At 47.5% G+C, this 18349-nt stretch overlaps 1 protein-coding gene across 1 annotated transcript in view; it reads right to left on the minus strand.

Annotated features, from left to right (window-relative positions):
* The window catches only part of CRB1 (crumbs cell polarity complex component 1), an 829565-nt gene that overhangs the window by 398379 nt on the left and 412837 nt on the right, over window positions 1-18349 (minus strand). Inside the window, exon 5 of the mRNA XM_069232126.1 lies at window positions 14053-14235. Coding sequence (XP_069088227.1) covers window positions 14053-14235 — 183 coding nt within the window. The remainder of the gene's footprint in view (window positions 1-14052; window positions 14236-18349) is intronic.

Below are 18349 nucleotides of genomic sequence, written 5' to 3' on the forward strand. Positions count from 1 at the left end.
GTCTAGTGGGAGAGCTCTCCTCTTCTGCTAGGCTGCCCTCAGCCTCTTTTTCTGTATTGTGCCTTTTTAATTTCTGTGCTTTTTTTAAAATCATTTTCCTCTTTTTCTCGCATTCTCTATTTTTCCTCTCATTCTCGCTTCTCTCTCTCTCTCTTCTCTTTCCATCTGTTGGCCCCTACTGCCCCTGCAGCCACGCCCACCTTTTTCACGCCGTTTTCCCGTGCCCGCCTCCCAGCTGTCCTCTCCTTCCCCCTTCCGAAATTAATAGCGTTCATCCACGACCCATGGACCTGCCAGCCGCCACCTCTACAAGCCAGCAGCACTCATCGCACTCAACCCAGGACACAACAACTGTAAGCAGGCATCACCAGCCGACACCCATGGATCCTTCAGCTGCCTCCACTGCCGCCAATCCTATACCACCACCAAGACCTTGGACCCGGCACAACCCACCTACAGCATCACACCGAAGACACTGAAATGTATCCTCCTCAACATACGCCCCCTCCACAAACACCCCACCGAAATCTGGGACCTCCTTGACAGCACCACCCCGGATGTCACCTTCCTCACCGAGACCTGGACCGATACCACCTCAGGCCCGGACATTGGCATCGCCATTCCCGAGGGATACAAGATCACCCGGAAAGACTGTCCAGCCACTCTGGAGGGGTAATCGTCCACAAGCCCAACATCCATATGAGCACACACCTTGAAGACTCCTCAAGCCTGATGGAACACCTTCATTTCAAACTACAGACCAGCCCGACATCCACCCTCAGGGGAACCCTCATCTACCGCCCACCTGGACCCCACGCACCCTTCGCCAACTCCATCACTGACTGCATCATCGCACAAGCCATCACAGCCACCAACTACACCCTGCTAGGAGACCTCAACTTTGACCTCAACAACCTATAAGACACCAACACCGCATCCCTCCTAGACAACCTCCACAACATAGGGCTCCGACAGATCGTGACGGAACCAACGCACTCAGCAGGATACACCCTCGACCCCATATTCACAACAGGAACCTCCGTGACCTTCAGCCACACCTCCAAACTTCCATGGACAGACTATTGATGCATCCATTTCACCTTCAACACACCCACCATCATCAGATCCCAGCACCAACCATCCCATAGAAGCTGGGCAAGAATCACCAACGACCAGCTCACTGTCACCCTCGCCAACTCCGCCTCCTCCATCACACACAATGACAGCCTGAACACTGCAGCACGCACTTTTCACAAACGGTCCAACACCCTAGCCTCCCTCAATAAAATCAACAGCACCCACACCAAGAAAGCCAGCTGGTTCACTGCAGAGCTCCGAGAATCCAGACGCACCTGTCGAAGCCTCAAAAAAAATCTGGAGAAACACCAAATCCACAGAAGCCCTTAAGAACTTCAGAACCGCCACCACCATTCACCACCAACTCATCAGAAACACCACAAAGAAAGCTATACAAGACAGAACCTTCTCACACACATGCACACAACAGCAAGGAACTCTCCAGCATCATCAAGGAGTTTGCCCAACCCAACAGTGAAACAACGGACATCCCACCCTTACAGGACCTCTGTGACAGACTCAACACTTACTTCCAGCACAAAATCAAGACCATCTATGATAGCTTCAACAAGAACAACCTACACGCAGAACCCTTTCCACCGAATCCCGAAACCAATGATCACCAACTGGACCCCCCTCACCACAGAAGATACACTGAAGTCAATGAAGTCCGTACACTCTGCGGCCCCCACAGACCCATGCTCTCACCACATCTTCAACAGAGCCGCTAACACCATCGCCCCCAAACTCTGCCTCACCATCAACTGCTCCCTTGCTGCTGCCGCCTTCCCCGGTGACTGGAAACACGCCAAGATCAACCCCCTCCACAAGAAACCCTCATCAGACCCCACCGACCTCAAGAGTTTCAGGCCCATCTCCCTGCTCCCATTCCCAGTGAAAGTAATCGAGAAAGCCATCAACAGCCAACTCGCCAGCTTTATCAAAGAGCACAACATCCTTGACACCTCCCAATCCGGATTCAGAAAAAAACATAGCACCGAAACAGCCCTCCTGACCACAACAGACGACATCCGCTTCCTGCTGGGCAAAGGAGAGAGACTGCTGCACTCATCCTGCTGGACCTCTTGGTGGCCTTCGACCCAGTCTCCCACCACACCCTGATACGTAGACTTCACAAAGCCGGCATCAGCGGCAAGGCCCTCAACTGGATCCAATCCTTCCTCTCAGGCAAAACTCAACGGGTGAGACTCGCCACTTTCCTCTCGGACCCCCACACCCACCACCTGCGGAGTTCCCCAGGGATCTTCCCTCAGCCCCACGCTGTTTAACATCTACATGGCACCTCTGGCCATCATCTTCAGAGGCTATGGAATCAATATAATCTCCTACACCGACGACACCCAACTCATCCTCTTCCTGTCCAACGAACCCAACAGAGCCAAACACAACATCCGCGAAAGCATGGGAGTAGTTACCAACTGGATGAAAAGCAGCTGCCTTCAACTCAACGCGAACAAGACAGAAGTACTCATCATGGGCCCTCAACCCGACGTGTGGAAACGACTCCTGGTGGCCACCCACCCTTGGAGGCCCACCCACCCCCACATACCAAGCCCGCAACCTCGGTATCACCCTGGACTCCAAACTCAACATGGACCGCCAGATCAACTCAGTCAGTTCCACCTGCTTCCATATCCTCCACCTCCTACGCAAAACCTCCAAATGGATCCCCTTCGAACACAGAAAGACCATCACACATGCAGTCATTACCAGCAGACTGGACTACGGCAATGCGCTCTATGCCGGTATCAACAAAAAACTCACCTGCAAACTACAGAATATCCAGAATGCCATCGCCACAATGGTCCTAGACCTGCCCCAACACTGCCACACCTTGCAACACCTGCACACACTACGCTCGCTCCCCATAGAAAAAATAATCACCTTCAAGATCCTCGCCCATGCACACAGAGCACTCCATAACACTGGACCAGCCTACCTGGACAGGTGACTAAACTTCCACGTACCCCACAGGACCCTACGCTCAGCCCAGCTCTCTATCACCGAAGTACTCCACATCAGGAAAACAAGAACAGGGGGATGCTCCTTCTCCCACCTTGCAGCCACTGCCTGCAACGCCCTTCCGCTCCACATCAGACAGACCACCCCCCTCCTCAACGTCACGAAGGAGCTGAAGACATGGCTTTTTGAAGAAGCACCTCACTGCTGATGCTACATGCCCCCCCTGGCACCTTGAGACCCTTGTGAGTGAGTAGTTGCGCTATATAAACACTGATTGATTGATAATGTCATCCTCAGCATTTGCTGCATGCTCTTGAAAGTTACATTATGGCAACAGGCTCTGCAATGATCAAGAAGTCCTCTGAAAAAAGCAACTCCTTTAATTGTATTGAACAAAATGTGTATGGAATTTATCAACATTGTGGTGGCTGACATAAACCCAAACGATAGTATATGATGCTACAATGTTCAGCCCAAAAAATATGGATGTTCCCAAAGTCGAGACTGCGGAGGAAGTTTGACTTGATTATAAATATTTCTTAAATCAGACTTAAATAAATATCTTGCCCCCACTCGGCCTGGTCAGCGTTTCCTGTATTGCTGTAGGATAAGACAATGTACTAAAACATTTTTGTGAGTAATCAAGTTGACACATAAATGCAATTTCCCAGATTGCTTTAGCTGTAGCATTTGGAAAAGGGTAAAATGAGGACTCAACTGGTTCATCTATTCTAACAAAGGTGATTATTTGTCCCAAATTCTTAAATGTATATTCCCCACTTTCTGTTTAACTGAACTTGCATCAACTTTTGACTTGATTTTGCACATTATCCCTTAACCTGGCTCAAATGAGCCTTCACAGAAAACAGATTACTTGTTTTCTGTTCCTTTTTTTCTACTTGACCAAAAGGTTGTGGTTCTGCTTTTATCCCACTTTTCTGTGGGTCAATTATTCCCTTAGTATTTTCAAACATAAATTAAGTTCTTACCTACATATCCTTATCAAAATGTTTTCCAATCATATTATTTCAATCTGTTTTATCCACTTGCTAAGCTGCTCTCCAATTTACATAGAGCCTTCCAGCTGTGATTCATGAAATTAAAGTACGGAACAGAAAGAGTATTCAACGAATCATTACACCATCAAATGTGCAAAGTAAATGTTGGATTGTTTCTCACAACACTGTTAAATAAATGTCTGCTTAAATAGAAATGAATCACTGGTGCTTTACAGAGATTTTGCTGAGGAGACTGCAACTTTAGCACTGTAGTGTTTGAAAATACAAAAGAAAGTTGAAGACACCAATTATTTATCTAGTTTATGGAAATCAGCATTCCTCAATCTAACACAGTGATAACACAATGATAATCTCAATACACAGAACATAGTTGTTCAATTATTAATTATACAAATTACTGTAGCCAACATGTGTTTTGTTAGTAACTGTTTTTTGTTTTTTTTATCGTATTGTTTTCTAAAGACAATACCTTTCTCGTATATTAATATTGATTTTGTGTTTGACCATACTTTACTTTTTCTGCATTTTACCTGTTTCCCAAGCTGCTCTCACAATCTACTAGAAAATATTAGCTCAACATCAGCAATCATGCACTTCATCAAGAAACCTTACTCCCAGACCATAAAGCTGATTAATAATCCGTTTTTAAGACAGCTCCTCTCTTGAATACAACAACTTAACTAAATCACTAGCCTTTCACAATCATACTTCTCCTGGCAAACGTAACTAAAAACTTCCCATCCAAAGAAAACCCCATATCTCTTGACATTTAACTCTGGTACATCCAATTGGATTTCTGCTCAGGAACAGTGAAACAAACTTTTTGGAAGTTTCCCTCCACTTTTTGCCCCATTTGTACTACTACCTGCTGTTTTTTTGACTAAGAGTGCACTGAGGCCTGCTAACCAGTCCTCAGTGCCAGTGTTATAACCCCTGAAAAGGGTATGTCAAATTAGCTATCCCCAATTGCCAAGTACAGTCTTACTTATATGTCCCCGGTATAGGGTACCAAGGGCATGTAAGACAAAGTGTCCACTAAGGGCTCCAGCACGGTTTGTAACACCCTCGGTGTAACAATGTTCAAAATGACAAAATTGCTCCCAGCCTGCCACTGCAGACTGAAAGAGAATTGGTCACATTGCTAGTGCACCTTTTAAACTAATGGCAAAGGACCACTTTCCTAAACAATATATTGAAGTCTCCCCTAAAGAAGGCCTATATAGCCCTATGGCAGGGAACTGTATATTATTAAGTAGGAAATCATCACCAAGAGGGAGGGGATCTGGTAGGTCTTTGGCAAGTGACCACTTGGGCACTTTCTTGGATAAATATGGTACCCTGAAACTCCGAGCTGGAATGATGGCTGAAGAAGGACTGCCCTGCTCATCCCTGGGTGCAACAAAGAGGCTGCAGTGTCTGCTGGACTGCACCTTGGGCTGACAAAGTTAGGACTGTGGATGTGGCTCCTTCCTCGGGGAAAGAGTGTTCCTCAGCCACAGGCTAAAGTAGTGACTCCCAGGGTCAGTTGGCTGGCCCCATGGAACAGCACCAGGGTCATTAAAACTGAAGACGCCCAAAGCGGCAAGTTGGTAGCCACCTCAGAAGAATCACCACTGACTGCTGCTATGCACCCCCAAGAGACCAATCCTTAACAGCCAAATGGTGCACCTGGGAGTGTTGTCAAAGTCCAGATTGGTCTCCCAAGTTGGGATACTAGCCTCCACTAAAGGATTTTGCTCTGACAGCTGTGTTCTGAGAAAAGTAACCCAGCTATAGCTGGCCTTTTACTGTCTCTAAAAAGACTTTATGGGACCCCATCCTCTCTGGCCAAAAGAGTACCACATTGCCTATGGATTGAGAAATCACCACAAAGGCACACCCATCAACTGCACACCAACTGGAGCATCTTTTCATCCTGTATTCCCAGCATCTGGACTATTCCATTAGAGTCTATGGCAGTCCTGTTGTAAAGTTTGGAACTGGACTGGAAAAAGCTCTGGTAGCCAGGTAAGTGTCCAGATCTACCCTGTTGGTCCCCCAGGCCTGCGTCCTGTTGGATTTGGTCACACATGCAGGGCCAGAGAAGCCAAACTAACTTTTACAATCATATGAAAAGTTTACAAACTGTTGATCGCCCAATACTTGTTTGTGGTTTATTAAAAAATGTATAAACCTTTAAAAGTTCTTATCTCCGTAACTCACCAGTGGATTTTGCTCATCTTGGACTCTAAAAATTAATAAAATATTGGTATTTTCATAAATTGGTGTTGTGTTTCTTTTGATTTGTGTGGCTTTCTTATTTTGTTGTTTTGCACTGTTAGATTCAACTTAGGGGTGTCCTTATTGGTGTCCTTATAGGAACCCCACTAAAACCAGTTTACTGCTAATTCTTTCTTCTCTGTTCACCTCAGAATAAACGCTAGCTACTGATAATCTCGCTTACTGGCATAGCCTCGTCCCTTGCCCCTATCGGCTTTCTCATATCTGTTTATCACTTTCGTATTGTATCCAATTATGTATTATCTGTAGGATGAATTCACTTTTAGTCAGCATTCCCATACTTTACCTCGCTCAGTATTGAAGTAAAGTTCAGAGAGGGCTGAACCATGCTCCCAGCTACTTTGCATTACCAGGTTCTCACCTCTGAAGAGGACATTCCGCTGAGCACTGTGCTGATGACATTTACTCCTAGTTAAGAAAAGGTTTGATTCAAAATCCTTTATCTTATAAACAAAGTCCTACTTACTGAAGCACCCATACCCTGTTCCTGGTAAGAGGGCACTGGGTGGGCTAGGATGGCCGTGCCAGTCTTGAGAATCGCTCTCTGGGTTACACAGAGTGCCTCCAGAGGAATCTTTTATTTAAGAGCAGTGAGTTTAGATTTCATCTCACCTGTGAGAGACAACTACATTTCTTGAGGCCTTTCACTAGTCTAGTGCCCATATTCTGAAGCCTTTGCATCTTAGAGATGGACAGACATGCCAGGCCCAAGAGAGCTTTACAATAATGTAGGCGGAATAAAGCACAAGACCACATCACCTGCTCAAACCTCTCCCGGGGGATATAGGCAATTACTTTGTGAACTGGTGTGAAATTGATTGCTATGTTCATTTTTTTTCACCTGTTTTGGGGCACGGGAAATAGATGATATTAATGGACGATCCCCAATCTCAATTTTAGTTCTACGTCTTTAAATAGTATTGACAATTACTTCAAGGTAGTACACTAACACGGTCATTATGGCGAGCATGCTAATGCTAAATGTGTCCCCCATAGTATCTGCGTCTGTTTCACACACACCCCCGGTTTACCTAAGCAATTACCCAGAGAGCAATGCATATAATATAAATGCGTGCAAAATATCAAAGATCGTTTGCACATTTCAATCCCATGTTTTCAAACACATTTGTTAATCGGGTGCAAAAACATGTTTAACAGGCACAAATTGTATTTACATCCAGCATATTTTGCGCTCGTTTTTACCTCTAGAGTCAAAAATGACAGTCAGTGATGCAATGTAGCCCGCCACTATCTTGGGAACCGCGCTATCGAACCGAAGACGTAGCCTGAGAAGATTCATGCAAGCATAGCTCCTGAAGCCATGACACCCAAGCAGGTGTCTCGGAGGAAGGCTAGTATGATGTCAAATAAGGCCCTCATTTCAGGTTTGTCGGACTAGGGTGGGGTATTTACTGTAGAGAGCCACCCGGACTCTCCTGTTACTGGGACCAGGTTCCGCATGTGCTAACGTAGGGCGGAACCGAGGTCTAGAAATAAAGTTGGGGCTGCGCTGACGCAGTTTTCCCTTAAGACCCCAACCAGGCTGCGTGAGTTATTTCTATCCAGCAAGATTGCACTGCCTGTGCAATCTTACAATGGCGACGAGCAGGATTAATACTCCAAGTCTCATCTAAATAAGGGTGTGCACGGTAGAGAAAGAAGAGAAGAAAGAAAAAAAAAAGAAGGCAAAACCGTGACCGACTCCCAAAGAGCGCACGAGGACGCGTGGCTGGCGAAACCCGACTGAGCGGGGGAAAGGCGCCCTGCGCCCAACTTCAGAGGTACGCCGCCCCGACTCCCCCACAGAGCCTTGCCGCGTCCTGAAAGGTGCGCGGCAACCACGAGGAAAAAGGAAGCCCCGGCGCCCCGAAAACCTTGCCCCGCGCCACACAAGAAGTGGGAAGCCCTGCCGCGGCCCGTACAGCACGCGGCAATAAAAAATAAAAAAAACAAAGCCCAGGAGGCAGCTTACCTCCGGCACTCGCTGCGAGGCAGCGCTTCTGCCGAGGCCGGCACTGTGGAGTCGGGATGTGCGCATTTGCACACGCGCGCGCCCCGGTGCCCAACCACGTGAGGGGAACGCAGCTGAAGAGCTAGAGGGACCGGAGCCCCGTAGAAGAAAGGAGAAAGTGCAGGGCGCCCTAATAGAAAAGAGAGAGCGAAGAAAAAAAAAGAAAGAAAAAAAAAACGAACGGAAATAAAATAAGAGAAAAAATAAAAATACAAATCTTTTATGTGAAAAAAAGGAAAACACAGACTAAATGTGACACAGGATAAAGAAACCGCCAGAAGAAGGGCAGAGAGAGAGAAAAAAAAGCCCCAAGGAAAAAAAAAACAATAGAAAAAAAAGAAGTGAACTCAAGGTAAAACAAAGAGGAAAGACAGAAGCAGGAACACAAAAGAAAAAGAAAAAAGCCACTCCCTGAAAAACAAAAGAAAAAAAATAAGAGGCAGGGAAGATAATACTCAACAGCAACAGCGCCCACATACCTAGGGGCATCATGAGTGCCTCACCACAAGAAAACCCCCAACTCCCCGTGCAAGCAGGAGCAAGTGCCCACTCCTCAGTCACTGCGCTGCCCCCGTTCAGCCAACTGGTGGATCCGGCCACAGCATCCCCAAGATGGCGGCTGTGGCTAAACCGATTAGAAAATTACTTTTGCGCCACTCGTGAGACAGATGGGGCCGTGCGCAGATCTCTCATGTTGCTCATGGGGGGAGACGAACTGCAGGAGTTGTTTGATGCACTCCCAAACACAGGTGATAAGGCGGATTTCAATGCAGCAGTGGAAGCACTGAATAAGCATTTCGACCCACAGCTGAACTCAGACTTTGAACGCTTCAAACTTCGGCAGGCTCAGCAAACGGATGCTGAGTCAATGGATATGTTCTATGCACGGCTGAGAAAGCTAGCAAGCTCGTGCGTAGGCCTTAATCAGCAGGAAGAGATTGGGGCACAAATCCTTCAAGGATGCCGGTCGAACGCACTAAGGAAACTCATTCTACACCAGCAAGGCATGCCCCTTGATGACATCCTGGTTTTGGCACGGTCACACGAACTATCAGCAGTGCACGCGGATGCCATGGCGGCAGTAAGAGGGCAATCACTGGCCGCTGCGTCAAATACGCGTCCTGTCCAGGTGAAGGAAGAGCAGATAGAGGCCATCCAAACTCGTCAACTTCCGGGACGAAAGGTGAACTCCGGCAGACAAAACGCACGCACCTGTAGAAGCTGTGGATATGATCACAAACCATCAATGGTGTGCCCAGAGAAAGGGAAAACGTGCATTAAATGCGGCAAAGATAACCACTTTGCAAAAGTATGCCGGTCTGGCCAAGGATGGCAAGGGAACCAGAAAGCAAGGGACACAAAAGTCAGAAGTGTGACTAAAGAAGTTGATGATTCTGATGACACCACCATTCAGAAGGCCCCAGTCTTTGAAGAAGACGAAGATGAAGACATCTTTGTGATCTCGTTCACCGGTGGGAGGCAACAAAATAAACTTCCTCCACCGATGAGCAACGTTCAGATCAACGGCAGGTCGGCAACAGTACTCATAGACACTGGAGCGTCAGTGAATGTGATGGACGAGACTCTGTTCAGGCAGCTGACCCCAGCACCATCGCTTACCCCAACTACCACTAGAATTTACAACTATGGGGGCAGGAAACCACTGCCTCTGAGTGGCACTGTGGAGGTGTCGGTATCCAGTGGGCAAGCATCAACGCTGGCAAGATTCTACGTGGTGGCTGGTGATCGAGGCACACTGTTGGGCTGTCATACTGCGGAAGAGCTCGAATTGGTATTCTTTGCTAGACAAGTGTATGACTCCCACTCTGAACGTTTGGTTGACGAGTTTCCGCAGCTCTTTGAAGGCCTGGGGCGACTCAAAGGTAAAAGGGTTAAGCTACACATAGATCATAGAATTACGCCTGTGGCCCTCAGACACAAACGCGTTCCGTTTCACCTATGACCAGCAGTGGAGAAGGAACTACAGTTGCTGGAAGATCAGGGAGTGATTGAGAAGGTAGATGGGCCCACACCATGAGTGTCGCCGCTGGTAATAGCACCGAAGCATAAGCAACCTGGCGCTATCCGTTTGTGCGTCGATATGCGCTTACCCAATAAGGCCATTAAAAGAGAGCGGCACATAACGCCTACAATGGATGACATCATAGCGGATCTGAATGGTGCCCAGTGGTTCTCGAAGTTAGATCTCAATGCTGGGTATCATCAGCTGGAGCTGGAGCCTGACAGTATAAACATTACTACTTTTTCAACGCATGTGGGACTTAGGCGATACAAGAGACTAAGCTTCGGGGTATCCTCGGCCGCTGAAGTATTCCAAAATGTGATTAGGGAGACGCTCTCAGGACTGCAGGGGGTGATCAATTTGAGCGACGATATCCTCATCTACTCCAAAACCCGAGAAGAACACCATCAACACCTAAGGGCTACACTGCAGAGGTTATCAGAGGCTGGACTAACACTCCACAAGAAAAAGTGTGCTTTTTATCAGACGTCAGTAGAGTTTTTTGGCTATGTGTTTTCAAAGGATGGCCTACAGGTGGACCCTCGAAAAGCGGATGCTATCCGTCAAACACCAAAGTTCCGAAGAACACCACAGAAGTTAGAAGCTTCCTGGGTATGGCAACCTATTGTGGAAGGTTTATCCCACAGCTGGCAACCATGGCAGAACCTCTCAGGCAGCTCACGAAAACGGGACATCGGTGCGAGTGGAGCCCGATGGCAGACAAGGCGTTTGCGGACATCAAGACTGCTTTACTGGACAAGTCAACGATGGCGTATTTTAACCCTCGCCGACGAACGGAGGTAGTGGTAGATGCAAGTCCAGTGGGGTTGGGTGCTGTTCTTCTCCAGGAGCAGAACCCGCAGGAGTTCCGGTTGCATATGCCAGTAGAGCATTGTCGTCGGTAGAAACACGATATGCCCAAATAGAACGAGAAGCTTTGGCGATTCGGTGGGCGTGCAAACATTTTCACCTGTATCTCTATGGCCAAGAATTTCAGGTGGTGACCGATCACAAGCCTTTAGTCGCACTGTTTTCAGGTTGTCCTCGCCTGGCACCCCCCCGGATAGAACGATGGACTGTTCTGCTGCAACCGTACCAGTTTACTGTCATCTACCGCCCAGGAGTGAACAACCCGTGGATTATTTGTCTCGTCACCCGTCGCTAACCACGCCCGATGACTCCCAAGAGAAAGATGAAGAGAACACGGAAATATTTGTCAACATGGTGGTGAAGGCGGAATGCCCTAATGCCCTGAGTGTAGGAGACATTGTGGATGCCACCAAGGGGGATTCAACGCTCACCCAGGTCAAAGAAGCACTGGATCACAGGAAATGGAAGCTCTTCCTGGAAAAGACTAACGTGGCTAATCATGAATGTAAAGCAGCAATGCAAGGAATGTGGAGGGTGCGAGATGAATTGTCTACAGATGGGCAAGGACTGATCCTGCGAGGAAGGAGAATTGTGCTGCCTCAGAGTTTATGGGCCAAAGTAGAGTAGCTAGCAAGGTTGTGGGCCAAGGTGTGGTTCCCTGGCATGGACAGTCAAGTGGACGAATTGGTGGGAAAATGCCATTCCTGTGTAATCACCTCAGGGGAGCTATCCTGCTGTCCCGTGGTCACTGAGCCAGCTAGTGTGAAGCCATGGACAAAAGTGAGCATGGACTTTGGGAGTTTTCCGGATGGGCGGCTGTCTGTTGTCATCATTGACTCTTGCACCAAGTTTCCCGTTGTTGACATCGTATCTTCCACGGCATTTGAGAATGTGAGGCCGGTGCTTCAGAAAACATTTGCCATGTTTGGCCTTCCGGAGGAAGTTAGAACAGATAATGGCCCGCCCTTCCAAGGACAGGAGTTTCAGTCGTATCTTGATAGTTTGGCTATACGTCATCGCAGGGTCATGCCCTATTGGCCACAGGCTAATGGGGATGTAGAAAGGTTTATGCGAACTCTAAACCGTGCTCTCAGAATAGGAGTTGATCAAAGAGAAGACAGTGAGAAATGTCTACAAGACTTTTTGAGTCCTTATCGCCAGACCCCTCATAGCACTACAGGGTGTGCCCTGGCTGCCCTTATGTTTAAAGTTCCGCCGCGGGATTACATCCCGTCTGGTCCTCAGTGGACACCACCAGAGCTGGATGTTGAAGCCACTCAGCAGTGCAGAGAACGCACTAATCGGAAAGCCACTGAACAGAGGCGAGGTCGATACAGGGGTTTGCAGGAAGGAGATGTGGTTGTAGTGAAGAATCGCCAGCCAGGTGGGAAATTACAAACTCCATTTGAGCCTGAACCGTGGCAGGTTGTCAGTGTCCGGGGCACCATGATAACAGCAGCTTGAGGCCGGCAGAGGGTAACCAGGAATATATCACACTTCAGAAAGGCAGGGGTTGCGATTTCATCCGAGGAGGAGGCAGAGAGTGATGAATTCTTGTTTGAGTCACCGGCTGAGGAGGTGCAGGCCGAGGGGGCTCAGGTAGCGACGCCCAGTGTACAACACTCTCCGGTTGAGTCACTTCCCCGAGGTGGACACTATCATCTACTCCCCAATCCGGTGCCGAACAGTCAGCTTCCCTGAAAGGTGCTGCTTCTGAGACTTTGGGTCTTTGCATTTGTTCTGTGTCAAATCCGTTCTGTTTCATTTTGTGTTTCTAATTTTCTTGCATTCTTCTTTTCCCTTCTGTGTGAAGTAAAACATGGGAGGGATGTAGAGAGCCACCCGGGCTCTCCTGTTACTGGGACCAGGTTCCGCACATGCTGACGTAGGGCGAAACCGAGGTCTAGAAATAAAGTTGGGGCTGCGCTGACGCAGTTTTCCCTTAAGACCCCAACCAGGCTGCGTGTGAGTTATTTCTATCCAGCAAGATTGCACTGCCCGTGCAATCTTACATTTACCACACGAGGTACACATCATTACCCGAGAGTGAGGTATTTACTTCGAGTGGGAAATACCTCCTATTACCAGTCTTGAGCAGGAAAACGAGGCATGGCATGTAGAATCGCTTTTCCCACATTCTGCATGTTTAACTTTGTTTTAAAGAGCTTTTTTCATTGATACATTTTGGATGGTTTTGACCTTCCTGAGTCTACCCAGGGAAAACAGTGAGAGTGTGATAATTTTCACACAGCTGAGTCGTTTCCTTTCCGATTCCTGTGAAGAAGCATTTGTGCTGATATCAGAATATAGCGCTTAACTTGTAATAAGGGCCTATCAGATTTTGGAGTACAGAGAAAGTTTGCTTTCAGACTGCCCCCGAGACACGATATTTATACTAGACGAACGACAGTCAAAAAATAATGCGTTAAAATTTTTTTCTTGTATTTACCCTTTTAAAGGTGCCATGAAATGTGACATGAGCTCATGACTTGGCAGCCCTAAGGTGCCAGCGCACACAATGCATTTCCAAAGTCGTTTCAAGGCAGAGCGCTCTGTGATACCGCCCGGCTGAGCGATTCCATAAAACCTGCGTTAAGAATAGAATGTTCTTTAATCCTAGATATACAAAAATGAGACCCTGAAGATGTTGCTTGGAAACAACATTTTTAGTGGCCACCAGAGGAGACTTTTGTGCCGTAACACCTTTTATTTCTCTCACAATTGAATGCGCAGTTATTTCAGTAAAGGTCTGTCACTCAAATGTCCCTCGTGTTTGGCGGGAGCAGTACCTGTAAATCCCGGCCGGCAGTGACACACGTAACCCGCTGCTCGCTGGTATTTGAATTCCGGTGGCAGCTCTGGGATCCTGCCGTAGCGCTCTGACCGCGACAGCTCCACGCATTCGCCCCCAGCCAGGCAGGGGCTGCTGAGGCATTCATTTATGTCGGTCTCACACAGTGCACCGGTGTAACCTGAAATGCAAAATGTCCTAGGATGAAACTGTTTTTTAGTGTGTCAATTTGTATTCAAATCATTCACCCTAAACCGTACATCAACTTTTCGACAAAATGCCGAAAATAAAATCATTTTAAAGTTACTTGGCTATTAGTTTCATTGCTTAAAACATTTTATTAATGCTATCGGCATAAGCATTTTGCACAAAATAAAAAGTGTAAAGCAATTTCGAAACAATGAAATAGAAAAATTAAAACATTTATGTATGCATTTTAAAACCGATTGCACTTGCCCATCACTAGTCTTTCTCTTAATATTTTCTCTTAAGTGCCTAACGCTCCCATGTGGTTTGAGGAAAGGACAGAGATGGACTGGAAACTAAAATCAGCCCTAGCAAACACGTTAAAACCACCCCTATACTGCAAGAGACCATGACTAGAATGGGACAATGAGGGTGGGGGAGTTCATGGTTCAGTCATGGCCCCCATCAGGCTCGAAGAGCAGCTCCCCTAACCTTCAGTCTAATAGGAAAATGCCAGAGTGGGAAAATGGCAAGTCCATCCTTGGCCATGCCTGCCTTCACACCTTAGGCCCCTTTGGCTTTATTTACACTATGGCTGCGCAACCTGTCATTGAATATCATGGGAACTTTAAAAGTTGCAAGATTTCCTACCCGGACAAGTTGTAAGGTTTGTGGCCATTTATAAAAGGAAATTTCAATTCTACCCTAGGCATCCATGGATGCTTCATCTCTCTTCAGGAGATAGTATTTTAGGTAGGAACGAGTTTAGGCCCATATGTAGGAAGGCATTTTGCATTTCCTAACGATGAGAAACACAATTTTGAGCTGTTAGGAAATGAAAAATGCCATTTTGGTATGTACGATTTTCCTCATATGGAAATTGCACTTTGGAAGTCCCTAAATAGGAAATCGCAATAGGGATTTCCAAATAGCGAATTGCTAACACTATGTACAAAGCGTTTCCTAATTGAGAATAGTCGCAAAATGGCCATTTAAGAAATGCAAATACCATCAATCTGTATTGGGGTGGTAACCAGGTGCAAACTATAAAAGGCACCCAACATACATCTGGCTGTTTCAGAATGGCGGTTCTGTAGGCCTTGGCAAGGAGTATGATGATTTTGGCTGCCAGGCAGAGGAGGAGACAGGAGAGGATATTTAGGGTGAGGAGGAGATATATGAGAAGTACAGACTCAGTAGTGAGGTAATTCTGCAATTAATTGCCAAGTTACAACCTCAGCTACAGATCCCAACACTCAGAAGCAAGGAAATACCACCACATGTGCAGGTATTGCATTGTCTAGTCCTTTTAGCTTCTGGCAGTTACCAGGGAGTCATAGCATCGGGGGGGAGGTGGGGGGTGGGGGCACAAAGTGCATTTTACTGGTTCTTTCACAGGTTTCTGGAAATCATGGTTAGCAAAGTTAACAATACATATCTTTCCCCCCTCAATATTTTCAGCAGTTTAAATCAATGTTTTACCAGGTAGTACAGTTCTCCAATGTAACTGACTATGTGATGGTACATATATTGCTAAAAGTCCACCCGCAGCAAAAAAAATTATCTATAGAAATAGGAAAGATTACACTCATTTAATGTACAGGTAGTGTGTGATGCTGCACATGTAATACCAGACCTTGTGGCCAGATTCCCGGGCAGCACACATGACTCTTTCATGTTTCCCCACAGTGGAATACATAACGGACTGTCTCAGGGTGAATTTGGTGATGGCTTTTTACTTGGTAAGAGAATTGCTGACTCAATTCATACAGTGGCCAGAACGTTTTGTGTGATATTACCTAATGGTTTACAGCAGTGGCTCCTCTGTTAAGGCAGAGGAGTGTCGCCCCCTCCCTTGCTGTGAGCCAGCAGAGGGAAAAGTGAAAAAGAAAATGATTAAAAAAAATTATCATCATTTTATTTTTCATAGGGCGCTAGAGCCCACTGACACTAGGGCAGGGCAAGGCCATAATGGCACCAGGGGGGAGGCGGAGTTGTGCGCACAGTAAATGCGCATGCCAGTTTTGCCGGCTGGTCAAGCCCGGCCAAACCTACATGCACATTTAGATTTCTCCACCCGGCTGTGCTACAACAGCTGAGGGCCTGGGCAGAAGCCCATTCACAAGAGGATGCTGAGGTGGAGGGGTCAGAGAATGGCTCCCCAGAGGATCTGCCACAAGCAGTGGGAGGTGACATCCCTGGATTTGTGCCCCCTGCTAACCCAGGGTGCTGTGTCTCAAGTCCTGGCCTGACCACAGAGGAAAGGAGGGAGGAAAAAGAGTTTCAACTGCAATTGGCCAGATTAAAAATGGAGGAAAAAGAGCAGAGAGGGAGGCAGAGGAAAAGGCAGCTGAGAGGAACTTGGCTGAAAAGAAACTACTTCTGGCTCATGAACTGAGTCTAAAAGAGCTGGACCTCAAGTCTAAGCAGGCAGTCTGAGTCCAGCAGTGATGTTGGCATCCTACATACAGGATCTACTGGGGACAAAAAGGTTTGTATACCCAGAGATGTGGTGCCAAGTTATGTGGTGGGAGATGACATTGACAAGTGATCTGATGCCTATGAAGTTGCACTAAGTGCTCATGGGGTTCCTGAAGAGTAATGGGGGATGGGTTTGTGGAAACATGTACCAGTAATTGGGAAGGACACGTTCCTCACATTAGGACCACAGGACTGTAACACATACCCGCTCATGAAAACCATTTTAATTGCCAAGTTTGGACTGACCCGTGAGAAGTATTGCCAGAAATTCAGGGACAGTACCAAACTTTCCCACCAAACCTGGGAAGACTTTTATGATTCTTCTAGCAAGGCACTGAGTGGATGGGTGTGGGCAGTAAAGTGAATGATTATGTGGGCTTATATAATGTGATCCTGATAGAGCATATGCTCAGTATTTGCTTTACAGAGTTGTGTCAGCACTTGATTGGCAGTAAGATGACTGATCCCAGAAAGGTTGCTGAGGAGGCGGATCTCTGGGCTAGCACAAGAGTGTCCAAAAAAGGGGGGACACCCACAAAGGTGGTCAGGGTTCCCACCAGAAGAAAGAGGAGGGAGTTCTCAAAAGGCCCTCAAAATAATTCCCAAGGGAATAGTGGTAACCATTCCCAATCTGATTCTAAAAAGAAAGGGTTTATGGACCACAAGACAGAGAGGTTTGTACCCCTTTGTGCTGGTGCTCCAAGTATGGTCGCTCTAGGGGCAACTCTGAATGTCCCAAGTTGGCACAACCCAGCCTGGGTTGGCTGGTGTAGCGCTCGGGGAGGAGGTAGTCCCAGTCAGCTCTGGGGAACTGATAGAGATAACCCTTGTGTTCCTGGAGGATGCAATGATGGTGCCAAAAGCCCACATGATTGCAAATATTTCCAGGTATAGGCAGTGGGTCACCATTAATGGGCAACAGGTGGAAGCTCTGTGTGACACGGAAGCCAGCATGACTACAGTCAGGGGTCAGGTGGTGTTAGCAGAGCAGGTCCTACCAGACACATTCCACCAAGCCATGGTCGCTGACAATCGCAAGAGCCACCTACTGGTAGCTCTGGTTCCCTTTGAGTGGGGGATCTCTGTACTCTGAAAGTAGCTGTGAGTCCTACCATGCCTGTAGATTGTCTGTTAGGCAATGACCTTGAGCACACTACCTTGAAGGAGGTAGAGCTAAGGTATCACTTGGAAATGTTGAGATTGCCTGAGTGGGTCTGCATGACCACAAGGTCCATGGCTGCCCAGGAGGGGAGTCAAGGGCGTCTGGAGCCTTGAAGAATGGCCCAGACAGCTGCCAAGAAGAGGGGCAAGGGCTGCAGGAAACTGGTCCCAGAAGTTCGCAGGGTGATTGAAGGGTCTCTGAGGAGGAGGCCCCTGTGCGAACCGGGGAAGACACTGCTGTCCTAGGTGACCTGCCTCAGATTGCTGGCTCGCAAGTTGAGGGTGAGCTCACCAGGGAGAAATTCTGCAAGGTGCAGGAAGAGTGCCCCACTTTTGAGGGTTTGAGGAAACAGGCCTCAGGTCAAGCAGCAGGTGAAGCCTCTGGTGATCACCTTATATATTGGGAGGATTATCTCCTTTACAGTGAGCCTAAGGTACTGGAGGCTGGGGCAGCACGTATGCTGGTG

The sequence above is a fragment of the Pleurodeles waltl genome, chromosome 4_2, assembly GCF_031143425.1.
Source record: "Pleurodeles waltl isolate 20211129_DDA chromosome 4_2, aPleWal1.hap1.20221129, whole genome shotgun sequence".
In the NCBI taxonomy this organism is placed as follows: Eukaryota; Metazoa; Chordata; class Amphibia; order Caudata; family Salamandridae; genus Pleurodeles; species Pleurodeles waltl.